Raw genomic sequence first — 15934 nt, 5'->3', positions numbered from 1 at the left:
CGCCGTAAACATGGCGGCCAACGCTGCAGCTTCAGAGAGCTCGGTGAGGAAGAGGCGCGTGGACAGCAGGAGGACGGAGACGGAGAGAGTCCCTGGCGGCTCTTCAGACGGAACTGCCACCAATGGAGACTCGGAGAAGAAGCAGTTCGTGTCCTTACAACCCGGAACTTACTGGCTCACTCGTATTGTGCTGCTGCGCTCAGTCTCTTTCATTTACTGTGAGTTTCTCTGACTTCTCCAGAACCGGGCCGTGTTCGCTGTTTCAGTGCTTCCTTTTCCAATCCAAAACTGCTCAATAAATTTCTTCAAAACGATTAGATCCACGAGCTCTGTAGTTTTAAAGCCTACTGTATCCTGGCCTCAATATCACAGCTGTCAGCATCTGTATTGACCACGATGAACACAGAACCCTGATTACTCCGCGGTTAGTGTGTGCGAGTTGTAACACTGTGATACACTGTTACTGTGGTCATGTTGCTAATTGTGTAGCTATGAAATACTCTTTTGGCAGCAACACTGGTGTTTTCTATTGTAGCCTACATTGCGGGGTCATTGTACTTAAGGACATCCATATTGCTTTTATAGATCTAATGTGTATTAAAACATTTCTGCACTGGAACAAAATCGATCAGCTAACTTAATGTCAGTGCAGTCATATCATCCCCACAGGTGAAATTGTGAAACTCCAGCTTGAATGAATAGATTGATTGCGAAAAGCATGAAACACTGGTGCTTGGGTTGGAGATGGGTCAACACTGCAAATATTGACTCTACACACAAAAGACATTAATGCTAAGGTTTTCTTTTTTATTCTAGTTGTGGCCTTCATGGTTGCCTACAACCAGAACAAGCAGCTGATTGGAGAGAATGGGCTAATGCCTTGCAAGAACTACCTGAACAGCGTCAAGCGCTACGTCGGAGGAAGGATCGGCACGTCGGCCCTGGCATACGCACCTTCTGTCCTCTGGTTCTTGGACTGGACCAGCATGGACGCCAACCTTGACTGCATTGCCTTGGTTGGGGTGGTGTTGTCAGGGTTCGTCCTGGTGACAGGGATGGCCAATATGGTGATCATGGTGACTCTGTGGGTGCTTTACCACTCCTTGGTCAATGTGGGACAGCTGTGGTGAGTGTATACGCACACAGCGGAGCCTTTATTAGCTAAATAAACAAATATTTTTCTCTGAATGTGGCAAATAGACTTGACTGTAAATGAGATGGAGGTGTGATTAAGTCTGCTGGACTTGAACCCCATTGAAGTGCTGCTGCCAAAAGTGGGTAAGCTTTGCACTGGTGGCAGCAGGATTGTGTCTACAGATAAGTGTAGGGTTGCTTTTTGTAATCTATTTAGTTATATGTCTTTGGTTTATTTTAGAAGCCTGCTTTGTTAAGGTTTATGGTTTTCTTCATCTGCCATTTAAAATGGGATATGACCTAGTGCCATCTAGTGGCAAAACTGCAGATGACATCCCACTAAGTGTGGTCCAGTTCCTCCTCCTGATGCTGCAGTTGTGGTTCATCTAATCAGGTGCAGAACATATGTGTGTGTAGGAGGAAGTAAGAACACAAACAGAATCACTCTACAAGAAACAGCAGTTTTGATGATGCAAGGTGTTTTGCATTGACCGAAACGTCAATGTAAACCTTATCAGCTAACTGTGTATTCATCATGCCACGGCCTCCATAGGAAAAAAAAACATTTGGTTATTTCAACACATGTTAAAGTTTTACGCATTTTTCAAAAATGAGAGCAAATTCTGATGTCGTTTGTATTTTTTCTTTCTAGGTACTCCTTTGGTAAGTGAACGTCATACTAGTTCCAGGGCTTCCTTTGTTATTCCTTCGCCAAACGAAGATGTGGATTGGAAGCATGAGAAGGAAGGTCCTGATATAATTTTGACCTTCTTTTCTCAGATTTACCACCATCTAAACACCATAATGGCAAAAATGTGCATACTTAAAAAAAAAAACCCTTCCTTTTAAATACAGTAATATTTGTTCTTTAAACTGCTTCATATTTCCTCAAACTTACCAAATGTTCAGTCTCTTTAGAAGTTTAACTCTTTAAATTGCGGTTCGGTTGTTTCTGTTTTAAATTATTATATTTTTTATTGCAAAAAAAAAAAAAAATTGAGATTTGCTTCATTTACTGTACTGGGTTACTTTAAAGTTCTCTTCCTCGTTGTAGTCCTGTTCATTAAAGTCTTGGATTTCCCCTTGTGGAGCCATATGAGACCAAAAAAGGACTTAATGTGTCTGATACAATAGCAGGTTTTAAAATGTGGATATTTTTGGTGCGAAGGTGTTTAGAGGATGAGAAGCGCTTGTAAAACGTTGGATTTCAAAAAATTGTAAAAGGTGGAAAGAAAAGTTCTTATAAAAAAGTTACCCTGGGCGTGCCGTAGTGGCGTAGTGGTTAGCGCGACCCATATTTGGAGGCCTTCAGTCCTCGACGCGACCGTCGCAGGTTCGACTCCTGGACCCGACGATATTTGCCGCATGTCTTCCCCCCTCTCCTTCCCCGTTTCCTGTCAGCCTACTATCATATAAGGGACACTAGAGCCCACAAAAGACCCCCTGGAGGGGTAAAAAAAAAAAAAAAAAAGTTGCCCTAAGAGCTGTTAAACAAACCAAATGATTATAGAAGCAAAAATATATGTATTTTTTTAAATGAACAAAAATTGCCTGTTGGGCATAGGGGCTAAATGATTACATTTTTGTAAGCTAACTGCTATTGGAAACAGATCTTAATAATTATTTCCTTGTTTCATTAAATTTGTAGTGGCGTTCAGCCTTTTTTTTCTTTCTTTCTTTCCTTTTTTTTGTATGCAATTTCTTACGAACAGCTGATTTTATGCTAAAATGCTAAACTGAGAAGAATATACTTGCTAAGGCTAAGTGTGTTTCAGTTCACCGTGTCTCTCTATGGTACAACGGGTCCGCGCTTGTATTTTGTAGCAAAAACAAATGCAACAATTCAACAGTTGTGTTCAATTCTCAATGGAAAAATACTCCTCTTTCAGCAGAGAGCTAACGATCCTGAGAACTTATCAGATAGGAGCGTAAACTGCAGACCACTGAGTCTGTGGCGCAGCTGAACCAAAGAAATAACACAAACACGAACATGTTTGCATCGGTGGCTCTGCTTTCTGTCCTAAGTATAAAAAAACCCCCAAGACTTCAGTGTAAAAATAAATATCACTGTGATAAATTTCTGCACTGCCTGCATAAAAAAAAAAAGTGACATCACAACCAGGCCTGGGCAGCGTCGTCTGCTTTACTGTGTGAATGTGTTTGTCTGTGCAGGTTGGGAGAGCCAGCTGTTGGAGACGGGCTTCCTGGCTGTCTTCCTGTGTCCGGTGTGGACTCTGTCCCAGGTTCCCAGCAGCTGTCCCCCCTCCCTCGTCTGCATCTGGACCTTCAGGTGGCTCATCGTTCGCATCATGCTGGGAGCCGTGAGTCAAAGTCGCAACTATTCAGTCCTTCAAATCGATGGATCGCGTGGAGCTCCGGCAAAAATCGATAGTTTGTGTTTTTAATGGGATTAAAATATGGGCAAAAGTTCACGCAAACAGTGAGCAGATGGAATCATTCTGGTGTTTGTCCTCCTAATTTTAAAGCGATACTTCGGAACCGCTGTCCTGCTCTAGCACTCTGCCGGTGTTTGGTAAAGCCAAACCAAATATGTGATCGACTCAACAACACAGCGCCTCGTCTGTCAGATTTCACGGGGGATTACAGAGCTGGGGTTTATTTGACAAGCCGTCGCCACCAGCCGAGTGGAACTCCTACCAGCAGGAGCACGGAGAAAACTCTACACACCTCCACTTTGCTGAAACACGCAATCTACTTCACATATAAACTCATCGGTATATTTATGGTTCTCTTCCAGCCTAACCCTGCTGAAGTCACGCCATATTTTAACGCCGTTCTGGTGGTGATGTACTCAATAATGTCTACGGGGTTTGCCTTGAAACTGTTCAGACTGCAAAGAAAGCGTTTGCAACAAAGTATCTGCAGCTCTGGAGTGAAACAGCTTGTTGCATCAGCAGCAGGCTGGGATGGTAGCAAAAGTATAGCGAAGTGACTGAGTAATACTGCAAATATGTTTGGTATGTTCTCAGACTGATGCTGGATTGCGACACGTCAGGCTCTACGTTTTACACATTTCCATTTTCTTCTCCATTTTTAGATTTTAAAGACCTCAGCTGAAGCCTAAGACATGCTTAGCTTTGTTTTCAATACAGCCGGCTGATCCAGATGCAGTATTTGTCCCATTTAGAGTCAGTAGTTGGTGTTTTCATAGATGGATGCAAACGTTTAATTGAACTAATCACTAATCTACTGGAAGGCTACTAGGTGATTTAAAAAAAATAAATAAAAATGCTAGTTGATTATGAAAAGCCTTGATTAAATATATACTGTACCTTGAAAATGTAGTGTTGCAACCCAAGGCTTCATTGTACCTCAAAGCTGTTTTCCCTGACAGAGTTACACAAATATTTTGTGCTTGTGAATAGGAACAAAACGCAATCAAAACATAAAAAACAAAAACGACAACATTTTGAAAGGTATCGTGTGAATTTTTATCTAGTTGCCTTGCCTGTACTCTGTTAGCCATTAGGGGTTCACTGATTGATCGTCCCCAAGTTCCTTCATTTTGGTTGGTCAGCGATCAGCCTTAAACATACACCTTGAGCTGCACAGGAAAGGCTTAAAGGTGACGTACACCCCTAAATCCAACTGAGAATCTTTGATTACAGTGGAGCCAGGCTCATGTTAGTAGCTTTATTATAAATTAACAGCATCATGTTGGTAGAGGTTGAAGCCTTTGCCAGTTGCTCAGAGTGTAAATGCAGCAGTTTCCATCGCATCATGCGGTTTCTTTAAAGGCCTGTTGTTCCATTGAAGATGAGACTAAATGTTTCTTTGGAAGGTGGTACAATCCTTATTTTAGGACTTCTAAAAACTCCCGCCATGGTGCCCTATTGGTGTCACATGCTGACAGATGAGATTATTCCATTAGTGACTTCTCTAAGTCTTTTATAGCTTCCAACGGGCTTCCTGCCAACGTCGCCCGGGGTTGAGCTTTATCCATCTTCCAATCAACTCAGGTGAACTTTTGTGTCTCTTTTGAAGAAAATAATGTTAGCGTGATGCTATGCTAACCATGTGTCCCTGGTGTTTTCAGAGAGACGTCCAGTAGTATTCCACTATCAGAGGATAGTTGTGTAGGCTTAGGTCCAGCTATCTCTCTACCTGGTGCTCCATATTTTTCAATCCAGTTGTAATTGGTGAAACATCTTCGTCTCATGACTGAAGAGGATAAACAGCATAGTATTGGGCCTCACCACCTCCACAGCCACGCTCTTAATCAGAGAGAGACGTTCTGCTTTTTCCGAAATTTAATCAAACAGGATAGCGGGCGCCTTACTGTGCGTTCCGTGCTCAGCCACATGACCAGCTGATGTGTCAATATCGGCGGTCTCGTGTTTTGGATAAGAGGTTATTCCCTTTGCTGTTTGGATGGAAAACAGCCACACAAGTGAATATGCCTTTATGAATCCCTAATTTGTTCATACCGCATGAATCTCGCAAACTGGGATCGGGTGTTTTGCAGATATTAGATGAGATCTGATGAGAATCTGTCCCATTGAAGATTGTATTGTCAGAGCGATGAGATGTCCTTTGTCTTGTGGTGGTAATTATGCCTCTTCCTACTGATGTGACTACAGTCCACATTTCTGTGGTGACAACACTTTCATTTGGTGGGAACTTACCCATTACCGATTGTTCCAAAATACATTGTTTTTTTTAACTGCCCTTTTGGGTGAGTAGTGGTGTTTGTCATGGAGCTCAACCATGAAATCCTAACTGTGGAAACTGAAACCTTAGTAGTTCCTGCCATCAAGTGATTTTGCAATCAGTCAAGGGTTTTTACCACCTGTGTCCTCAGTTGTTAATGGAGCCTTTGTTCTCTGCCCAGGTGGCATAGCCACTGTTATCTCTTGGAAGATTTAAGCCATTTGCCATCTTTTAGTGTCTTTTTCCTTATTTTTGTAAGACAGTGAGCTCATCTCTGAAATTTTTGGATAATTTTCTTTGCTTAGAAAGCAAACTCTGATGCAGACCAGAAAAAAAACAACCTCTGGTCTGCCTACAAATCTAGGTTTCGGTTTAGTAAAAGTGAACTCTGGCGTGGTTGGATTGCCAAGCGGACCAGGAAGCCTTCCAAAAGCAGGAAGCAAACTATAGCACAGGGCATTCTGGGTAAATGCTACCAAATTCAATGCTAGAGTCTAATACTAGTGGGAGAAATAGCTCATGGTCTTTTGCTAAAAACGAAAGAGAAATCCAATAAAAGCTAAAATCTGACGCCACGCCACTATATTTTGCAAAGAAGAAAGTTGTGATCAGTGTCTTCCTCTGAGGTTTTTGTGTCATTTCCATCTGTGGTTCTTTTAAGTAGCGCCACCACTGGCGAAGAGGCGAACAAGTTTTTCAAAGGGTTTGCTTTGTTTGACAGAGGCAGTGTGAAAGCAAAACACACCAACTGATCATGTAACAATTTTGGTCCACAATCAAACAGAGTCTACCAGACTAACAGGTGTGAAAACACTTTCAAAGTTTAATTTGAATAAAGCCCATGTAACATTAGTTTTGATTACGTATTCAAACTCCCAACTGTGACTTTAGGATGGTGTCCAGTTGTATTTCACATTGAGTTCAGTGCTTGTTTTCTCTCTTTGTTCAGGGCCTCATTAAAATCAGAGGAGACCAGTGCTGGAGAGACCTGACCTGCATGGACTACCACTATGAGGTGACTTTTTATTTATTCCATTAAGTCATTGCACAGCAGTGTATCTAATACGGCGATGCATGCTTTTACTTATTCAAAATAATTCAATCGATATTTTTTAAAATCATATTTTGTTTCATTTTGGGTTTTGAATATTTTCTAAAGTGAATAAAAAAAGACATAAAATTGTTTCCTGGGCTTTTAGTCACACCCAGGCTGCTCACATTTCTGCTCAGTCATGATCTGGCCCACAACATTCTGTATGATAAGGTCTCAGATGGAGGATGGGTGCCTTCTGTAATGATCAAACACGTAACTGGAGAAAATACACACAAGGCCGAAGTCATGATATCACTTGTATCATTATGAAAGATTGTTGCTTTATTGAACATGTTAATTAGATTAAATGTATCTCAGTTACAACACCCGTGCTTGTTTTTCTGCAAGTCTTGATGTACTGTATTGCATGAATGTTTTTGCAATTCAACTCTCTGGGGATTGCGCATTTTTAGGCCAGAAGTCAATGGATGAGTGAAGATTTCTAAAACTTAAAATTGTATTCGAGGCACCACGGTGAGAACCCGTGATGGACAGCTTCACTGGTTCCTTCTGAGTGAAACAGAATGAATCTTTTATATCTGTCACGTAGCAGAAAAAGTTTTGAACGGCCTCGTTGCTTTGTGGATTTTATGCCTCGCTGGGTCAGTTTCCCTGGTCCAACTTCAGCTTTTGACACCCTCAGTGCTAATGTTGACTTACACACACACACCTACACACACACACACACACCTACACACACGCACACACACACCTGCATTCTAAGACCGGAAGGCCATGGCGCCAGTTGACGCCGCGTTAACCCCTTTGACACACTGCTCCCTTTCAGACCTGCAGTGGGACTGCAGATTTCCTCCTGTCCAGATTCTCGGGGGTTACCGTGGCGATGCATTACAGGACAGTTAGTACTTTGTTCATACAGGGTGGGTTGTCATTAACGCACCATATGGAGATTTAGGTCCCCCGCCTGTTAAATAATGCAAATTTTTCTTGTGTTTTATTAAAAAAATACAATAAAAGTATTGATCTGTTTGACAGCTGCGTTTTTTTTATCCTTTCCACCTATATTTGTGCTATATTTATTTTTCCTGACCTAACCCGCGTCTGTTTGCCTGTTCAGCCAAAGCACATTTTGCATGGACAAACACTGAGAAACCTCTGAGTGTTTGCCTGGGTGAAGGTGCGGCCACCTTTCATTTAAATAAGGTTCCATCTTTATTTAGTCTTGGAAAAGTTCTCCTCGAGGTGTGGTGCAGAAATGACTCTCCTGACTCACTCTCAGATGAGCGCCAAAGCAAAGCGCTGAAAACTTCCATCCTTAGCGTCAGTACTCCTCACAAATTGAACATGTTGGCTGTAAACTTTCTATTGGTCATGCACTGATTCACCATGACCGATTTTTGTTCTGACCTGACCTATTTAGCTAAGTAAATCTTACAGAGACATGTCTGATTCCCTCATAGATATCTCTAAATATCTTTGGACAACATAAATTAGGCTCTCTCCTTTGGTCCTTTACAAGACCAGATTGTAGCTTACCATTGTTATAATGGAGACCTAAGCAGTTTTCCTGTGAATGATCATAGTTTATTCACATTAGGACCAGAGGCGACGTCACACTGTGTGAGCAGCAAAATAGAATTTCTCTGTTCTTGAAGTTAAAATGATCAGTCTTTAGCATCTTTCAATAGCATTTAGTATAGTTAGGGCTAATCTCAAACATTAGTCTGTGCGTTTATTCCTTGTAAGGTGAGTAAACCTGAAATTTCCAAAAAATGGCCAATATTTTCTCACCCAACTTGTCTTGTGACAGATAGTTGGAGGATACAATGAAGGGAGTTCCTGTTGTTTGCTTGAGGCATGAGACTGTCAGACAGTAACAGTCACAACATTTAATTTCACTCTGAGATAAAGTATGATTGAGCCTAAGTTTATTGAATTGAAATGTGTCTCCAGACCCAGCCAGTGCCAAACCCCGTGTCCTACTACCTGCACTGCTCTCCGTGGTGGTTCCACCGCTTCGAGACTCTGTCCAACCACTTCGTTGAGCTCATCGCTCCCTTCTTCACCTTCCTGGGCCGCCGGCTGTGCATGGTGAACGGAGCCATCCAAATTCTCTTTCAGGTAGCTCTGTGGAAGACTAGCAAACACAATCAGGGCTTTTTCCCCCCTTGTTTTTTATTTGTTTATTTTTTTAAACTGTACATTGTACCCACTCTGTTCTGTGGCTTTTGTTTCTTCTATCACTCCTTCCTGGCCTGCAGGTGGTCTTGATCATCAGCGGGAACCTGAGTTTCCTCAACTGGCTGACCATTGTTCCTAGTTTGGCCTGCTTCGACGACGCATCTCTAAGCTTTCTGTTTCGCTGCGGCTCCAGAGCTAAGGAGGCGGCGCTGGAGATCCAGAAGAAGGAGGTGACTGGACAAGTCCCCAAACCCACAAAAGGTGTCTTTACACTTCGTTTTTTTAATTATTATTTTGTATAATATCCGATAGATGCCAGAAAAGGCAGTGTGTTTGACCACGGTGGAAAGAGAACTACAGTAAAATACAGAACAAATTAGTAAAAGGGGTCAACACTGCAAAACATAATTTAAACTTGAAGGATTTTCTTATAGCACAGGCTTTCATGAATGCAAGAAAACTCCACCCTTCTATAACTAGACTTATTGTAGATTTACTGCTTTTACTTTACTCGGTTTAAAATAAGCCTATAGCTGTAGGTGGGAACTTGCTTTAATAACTCAAACAGAACCAGAGTGGGATTTTATAGGAATAAAGACAGTTTCTGTGGATTATACAGAGGAGTTGAACATGCAGGAGTGGGAAAGAACCAAGAAAAATTTGACTACTGCTTTGTGTCTCTGTAACATCCTGCCAGGCTGTCAAGATTCAGACCCAGCAACGATAAATGTGCCCGTTTTCCATTGTTGGACTATCATTCCCACATATCCCACAAAGCACCCTTGAGACGCTTTTGATTCATCCTGTTCCTGTGTGTGTGTGTGTGTGTGTGTGTGTGTGTGTGTGTGTGTGTGTGTGTGTGTGTGTGTGTGTGTTAGGCATGTTGATACGGCGGGTGGTGAACATTTCTTTGGGTGTTCTCATTGGCGTCCTGAGCGTGCCAGTGGTGATGAACCTGTTGAGTCCGCGGCAGGTGATGAACACTTCCTTCGACCCGTTGCGCATCGTCAACACCTACGGGGCTTTTGGAAGGTACAGTTTGGAGGATTTCATCACATGACCAAACATGAACACCCCAACTTGAAAACAGGCCAAGTTTATTTGTATTGAACGTTTTAGCAACAAGGCAGTTCAAAGTTTGTTATACCGTAGAAATATCATACAGTCACCAATCATGAAACAAGAAGTAAACATTAGTTTGTGAAATGCCATTATCAAGCAAATGTGCATCAAATATATTGATCAATGTTCCAGTTATGAATCAAGGGCAACTCTGAACAGGTGGGTTTTTGGCCTTGATTTAAATGAACTCAGTGTTTTGGGAGTTTTGAAGTTTTCTAGACATTTGCTCCAGATTAGTGGAGCGTAAAAACATAATGTTGGGTTCTGGTTGTGGTGATGCAGAGTGAACTAAAACCAGAAGACCTGAGTGATCTGGAAGGTCTCTACCACGACATGTCTGTAATGTAATTTGGTGCCGTTAAAGTATTCCCCGTTAAAGAAAAACCCATCTTTATCTCATTTAATCTTTTTGTTTCTCTGTCCTCTCGGAAGCATCACCAAAGAACGGACTGAGGTGATCTTCCAGGGAACTCTGAGCCCAGATCCCAAAGACCCTGAGGCGGTTTGGGAGGAGTACCAGTTCAGGTGTAAGCCAGGAGATGTGTACCGACGGCCCTGCCTCATATCGCCCTACCACTACCGGCTGGACTGGCTCATGTGGTTCGCTGCCTTCCAGGTGCATTAGCAACTTCTACCTTTCAATAGTACTTATTTTTCGGTGCTGATTCTGGAATAACATTGTTGCGCAGACCTACGAGCAGAGCGAGTGGGTCATCCACGTAGCAGGACGCCTGCTGGCCAACGACAGCACCGTCCTCTCGCTGCTCGACCACAACCCCTTCCAAGGCAGAGACCCCCCCAGGTAAACGCACACATGAGCATCACCAGCTTTGCTTTCAAAATTCACTTGTAAATCAAACTACCTCTGCTGAGCAGAGCACCTTTTGTCTTAGGGCTCCCCCTGGTGGAACAAATAACAATTATTTTTTAAAAAATGTCTTTATAATAAAAACCCTGGGAATTTATGTCTTTATCCTAACAAAACGCAAATCGTTACAAGGTGTGAGAGTTAAACTGCCCTACCCAGTTTATTTCAAATGTATTAAGATTTCTTAAACTATTTTGTGTTCTGCATTTTTGAGACGTAGTTGCAGCTGTTTTCTTTGGCAAGGGAGTTAACATTATATTATAGTATAGATTATTGTTAATTGCAAAAATATCCATACCCCTTGAACTGTTTTCAAGTTATTCACGTAACATTCACACACTTTTGTGTGTTTTATTTGGATTTCATGTGATTTACCTGCAGAAAGTAGCATTGTTGTAAAGTGGAAGGAAAATGACACGTGCAGTTGAATTCAATTCAGAAATACTTTATGTAGCCCAAAAGGAATTTAAATGTTGTTTGCAGTTATTGCTAATCCACCTAATTTGCTTTTGCAGCTCCACTTAAAATCTTTATCTTCGATGTGAGGTCAAAGTTCAGCTGTTCCTTGAGCTTTTGAGATTCTAATCAGCTGGTTCCAGTTATAAAAACAAAAAAACAGCACTTGGGGACATGGTTGCACAACAGAACTATCTGAAGGTAAAAGAGTAAGAGCGAAACTCCTTCTAACTGTCCAGCATCCGAAACCAGAGGGAATAATTGTCCATACAAGCAATTCCTCAACCACAAAATTGATTAAAAGTCTACACAAAGAACAAATCAGAACTCAGGTAACAGAGAAACTGCAACAGCAATGTTCTAGACGTAAATAAAATACTCTAAAATATGATAACTCCAGCAAGTATTATCATATTGCAAGCTTTTTTTGTGGAAATGGAATGTTATCTGTTTGCTCCACAGCAGGACTCAAAAACATGACTACATCGGTGACCTTTCTATGCTTCTACTTTGTCAGATGGGTTCGAGGAGAACACTTCAGGTACAAATTCTCTCAGCCGGGCAGCGCCAGCGCAGCGCAGGGCAAATGGTGGCTGAGAAAACGCATCGGAGCCTACTTCCCTGCTGTAGACCTGGAAGGACTCAGAGGCTACTTCCAGTCCAGGAACTGGCCTCACCCACACATCCCACCAAGCAGGAGCTGAAGTCACTTCAAAGCAGTTTGGAACCAAGGTTACACTCTATGCAGATGACATCAGGTTTCTCAAGAACTGCTTGATAAAACGTCTCTTTACTCAGAACACCAGTACAACCATTCCCAATCATTGTGAAGGTTTTGAAGCTCTCGGTTTTAAACGATTAAGCTCTAAAAACATGCTGAGGACACCTGAACGTAAACGTACTAACCGGTTAGTGGTCAACTTGATTAATTTTCTCACCAAGTCTTTTTGGCTTCCTACATGTGTTTTTTTTTTTTTTAACTAGCTTTAGCTTAGCTGGATTTTGAGAGCTGAGCCACATTAGCATGCTATCTGGGACCGGAATACAGTGTCAAAACAAGCTCACTTTCACTTTAGCACATGTCAAAATAGCAAAAAGAAAAAGAAAAACACTAAGGAGGTCTTCTTTGTCAAGACATTTTCAAATCTAAATATTTTTCTTTAAAAAAAATCACAAATAGGGGTGCTGTGGTGGCGCAGGGGCAATGCATGACCCACGTATTGAGGCCTGCGGTGGTCGCAGGTTCGATTCCCAGTCTGGCGATATTTGCCGCACGTCTTCCCCCTTTCTCATTACCCACTTTCCGGTCAGACTACTTTCAAATAAAGGCCACTAGAGCCAACAAAAAAAAATCTCAAATTCACAGGAGAAACACTTGATAGACTAAAAAACCTATTTTGAATACATTTGGACAAAATAGTGTTTAAGGAAAGCAGATGGGCAAAATTATTTTCTCTGATGAAACATCCTTTTATTAATGGGGAACAGCTGAGAAATTATTCATCTTCCTCTGAGATTTACTTTTTCTTCTTCTCAAGCTCTTCCATTAATAAAGAGTGAGATCACAACAAAATGGGAAAAGTATGTTTCCAAGAGCCTTCCCAGATCAGAACAATTTTGAAAATGTGTTGTCAACAGCAGGTTAACCGAAAATATCCAACAAACCTGATCAACTCTGAGCTCCGATGACAAGAATGGGTCATTATAAATCAATAGTTGGTCCAGAACCTGCAGCAGGGAAAACTTGGAGTTTTAAAGAAGAAACATAAACACTGTAAGTGTAAATTATTTGCATAAATTTTAATAATTGACACATGAAATTCTTAAAACGTTTAAAAAGTTTGAATCATCCACCATTGATCCACAGAGACATGGAGAAGAAACTAAAAAGCCACAGAACAGACAGCGCAATACCAAAGAAAGACCAGCAGATGGTGCTGTTACTCCAAACATCCAGTCTTATCTGACCCCAGCTGAACCTCTAGAGATAAAAATATGTGCTTAGAATATTTTTCAGGAACAGCTCAAGTACAACCATGGGTGTCATAAACTGGAAGATGTTGGACAACCAATTTTGGACTTCTTAACCTGGATGAGAAAAAGAACGAGATGGATGTGAATGCAACTGTAAAGCACGGTTGGGGAGCTTCATGCTGAGGAATTGTTTCACTGGGGTTTAATTACAAAAAAATAAAAGAATTGACAGTGGACTTTGTTGAATCCTCTTCATTCCTTGTCCTCCCTCCCTTAGTTTGGTCCTTCTTAACTCTTTCTGTTGCTTTTCTTTTTACCTTCCAAAAAGAAAGCCAACAACATATATTTCTGTCCTTGCCTTGTATCTTTTCCTCCCTATTTCCTTGTGTCCTTCTCCTTTCCTTCATTGCGTCCTACCACTGTTCTTCCTTTCTCCCTTGTGTCTTCCTTCCTTCCTAATTATTCCTTGTGCCACCTCCTTCCCCTTGTGGCATGCCTTGTTTCTTCTATGTGCCCTCTCTTTTTGATGCCCTTATATCCTTACTTCCTTCTTTTCCTCTCCTTCATTTTTCCCGTTATTCCTTCTTTGTATCCGTTTCTTCTCCTTGCATTCCTACCACCCTTCATTCGATCCTGCCTTTCTTCTACCCTTGCATCTTTGTTCTACCTCTCTTCCTTACATTATTTCTCCCCTCCCCTCCATTAATGGCCCTTCTTTTTGTCCTTCCTTTGGATCCCCGTTCCTTCCTTGCACAAACATTTATCGTGTATTTATAGAGATTTTATATTTTATGGTGAATGCATAGACTGTGATTTCTGGAAAGTTGACTTCACCCTGAGCTTAACAAATCATGTCTGTCCAGATAACAGATAAATGTGTCTTTTGTGGTAAAGGTGTTACAGCATGATGAATAAATTCCCCGGAGAATGAAAAGCCTTTTACTGTACAGTCTGCTTTCCACGACAACATGCAGTACAATTTATTTCTCAGTGTCAGCTAAGGATCCAAACTGTTTTAGCAAAAAGAAAGAGACCTTGAGAGTCTCGGCCACGTTAACAAGCAACCATTGTAATTCCTCATACACTGCTGTAGAGCATTATGTGCAACAGCGAGAAAAACTGTACTGCTTACTTTAAACATCTATTGACATAGGAGCAGGCTTTTCTTTACTGCCATGAATGCCCTGGTTTTCTGCTGTTCATTTTGGCCATTTCTCAACTTTTTTGCCAGTAGGACAGCACTTTATGTTCACCTTGAACATTTCACGAGGATAGAACATACAGATCTTAAACTCTCTTCTCTTTGGACCTCAGGTATTTCTATAGGATGTAGACCCTGTGAACTGATATGGCTATGGAAGACAGCTGTGTTTTGTTCCTGGTGAACAAAACCCATTTTCAGTTTTCCATCAGCAGCCATCAGACATTTATTTAAAATGTCCTGAAATATCAAAGAGTGCCATGCAGTCGAACAGGGTTCCCAAGACAGTTTGAAGAGAAACAGGCCCACAGCGCCTTACGTTTTCCACCATAGTCAGGAAGCTATGGTGGAAAACGAATAAATTAATTTATTTGGAACTATATAAACAAAAAAGTGTCTCGTTGTCTAACAGATTCTCAATTAAGTTGGAATTATTCATCTGAATACATCCATCCATTATCTATATCCACTGGGTCACTTCAGAGCAGGTGGCCGTCCCCGACGGTCATTGAGGGGGAGATGGGGTACACCTTTGAGATGTAGACACAGTGCATCACTGGGCAATAATTTGAATATGCAAACTACCTTATTTGGGGATAACTTTGTCTTATGCGACATATTACTTCCAATAGGTTCCTTTTCATGTGCAGCAGTTGCATATTTGTGGGGGCAACCTTTGATTCACCCTAAACTCGCCTGGAATGTTCTTTGACAAAAAGCTTGATCTTAGTTTTCCCAAAGCACACGGTCTCAGAAAAGATTATCAAGATCCACATGTTTACGTTTGTGATGGTGGGTCATGAAAGGCTTTATTTGCATAACCAGTTAGCATGTGGATGGTGTCTAACGGTTGATGCCCAGAAGATAGCTGTGGTCCACTAGTTAGAGTTGACACATTCTGATCAACTTCAAGTATAAATAAATGCATTTTAAGGGATACAACTGTGTGTTTTTCTTTTAAATGCTATTTGAGCTACTGCTATCAATAAAATAACACACTTTTCTTACCATAAAAGAGTCAAGTGAGAAAAATTAATTTACACCAAAGCTAAACAGGCAGCGTTCCTCGGTCCGTTTGCTTGGAAGTCCGTCTTTCTTAGAGCAGCAGTCATGGATGGGCGTCTGTGCTCCACCTCGTGTTTTGAAGCTCATTGGTTTTGATACATCAGTCGCACAGCAAGGGTGTTTTTAATAGCCTCGCCTCCAAACGGATCTGCATGCTTGTTCGCTGCGATCCCCGCCTCCAGACTGCAAATCAATTTCCTCGTAGCCT

The 15934-nt window shown here is 41.5% G+C and overlaps 1 protein-coding gene across 3 annotated transcripts; it reads left to right on the top strand.

Annotated features, from left to right (window-relative positions):
• The first annotated feature begins 10 nt into the window (after positions 1 to 10).
• Positions 11 to 14394, top strand: lmf1 (lipase maturation factor 1). 3 transcript variants are annotated; one of them, XM_028029320.1, is made up of 11 exons: positions 11 to 218; positions 817 to 1126; positions 1787 to 1797; positions 3307 to 3455; positions 6755 to 6820; positions 8813 to 8980; positions 9121 to 9301; positions 9919 to 10072; positions 10595 to 10778; positions 10852 to 10964; positions 12004 to 14394. In XM_028029320.1, the coding sequence occupies exons 1-11, from the start codon at positions 11 to 13 to the stop codon at positions 12188 to 12190; spliced, it is 1731 nt and encodes a 576-aa protein (XP_027885121.1). In that variant the 3' UTR covers positions 12191 to 14394. The 3 variants fall into 3 exon arrangements, with proteins under 3 accessions (XP_027885121.1, XP_027885122.1, XP_027885123.1); XM_028029321.1 differs by lacking the exon at positions 11 to 218 and having other exon boundaries at positions 948 to 1126; positions 1787 to 1882; XM_028029322.1 differs by lacking the exons at positions 11 to 218; positions 1787 to 1797 and having other exon boundaries at positions 948 to 1126.
• Positions 14395 to 15934: the final 1540 nt, after the last annotated feature.

This window comes from Xiphophorus couchianus, chromosome 10 (assembly GCF_001444195.1).
Source record: "Xiphophorus couchianus chromosome 10, X_couchianus-1.0, whole genome shotgun sequence".
Classification (NCBI taxonomy): Eukaryota; Metazoa; Chordata; class Actinopteri; order Cyprinodontiformes; family Poeciliidae; genus Xiphophorus; species Xiphophorus couchianus.
This window is presented reverse-complemented; position numbering and strand designations above follow the sequence as displayed.

Bases quoted from the DNA above. Each gene is read 5' to 3' on its own strand.
- lmf1 (XM_028029320.1), top strand. From the start codon at position 11: ATGGCGGCCAACGCTGCAGCTTCAGAGAGCTCGGTGAGGAAGAGGCGC. The intron at 3,456-6,754 runs GTGAGTCAAAGT...CTCTTTGTTCAG, and splicing joins TTCGCATCATGCTGGGAGCC to GGCCTCATTAAAATCAGAGG. The intron at 9,302-9,918 runs GTGTCTTTACAC...TGTGTGTGTTAG, and splicing joins AGTCCCCAAACCCACAAAAG to GCATGTTGATACGGCGGGTG.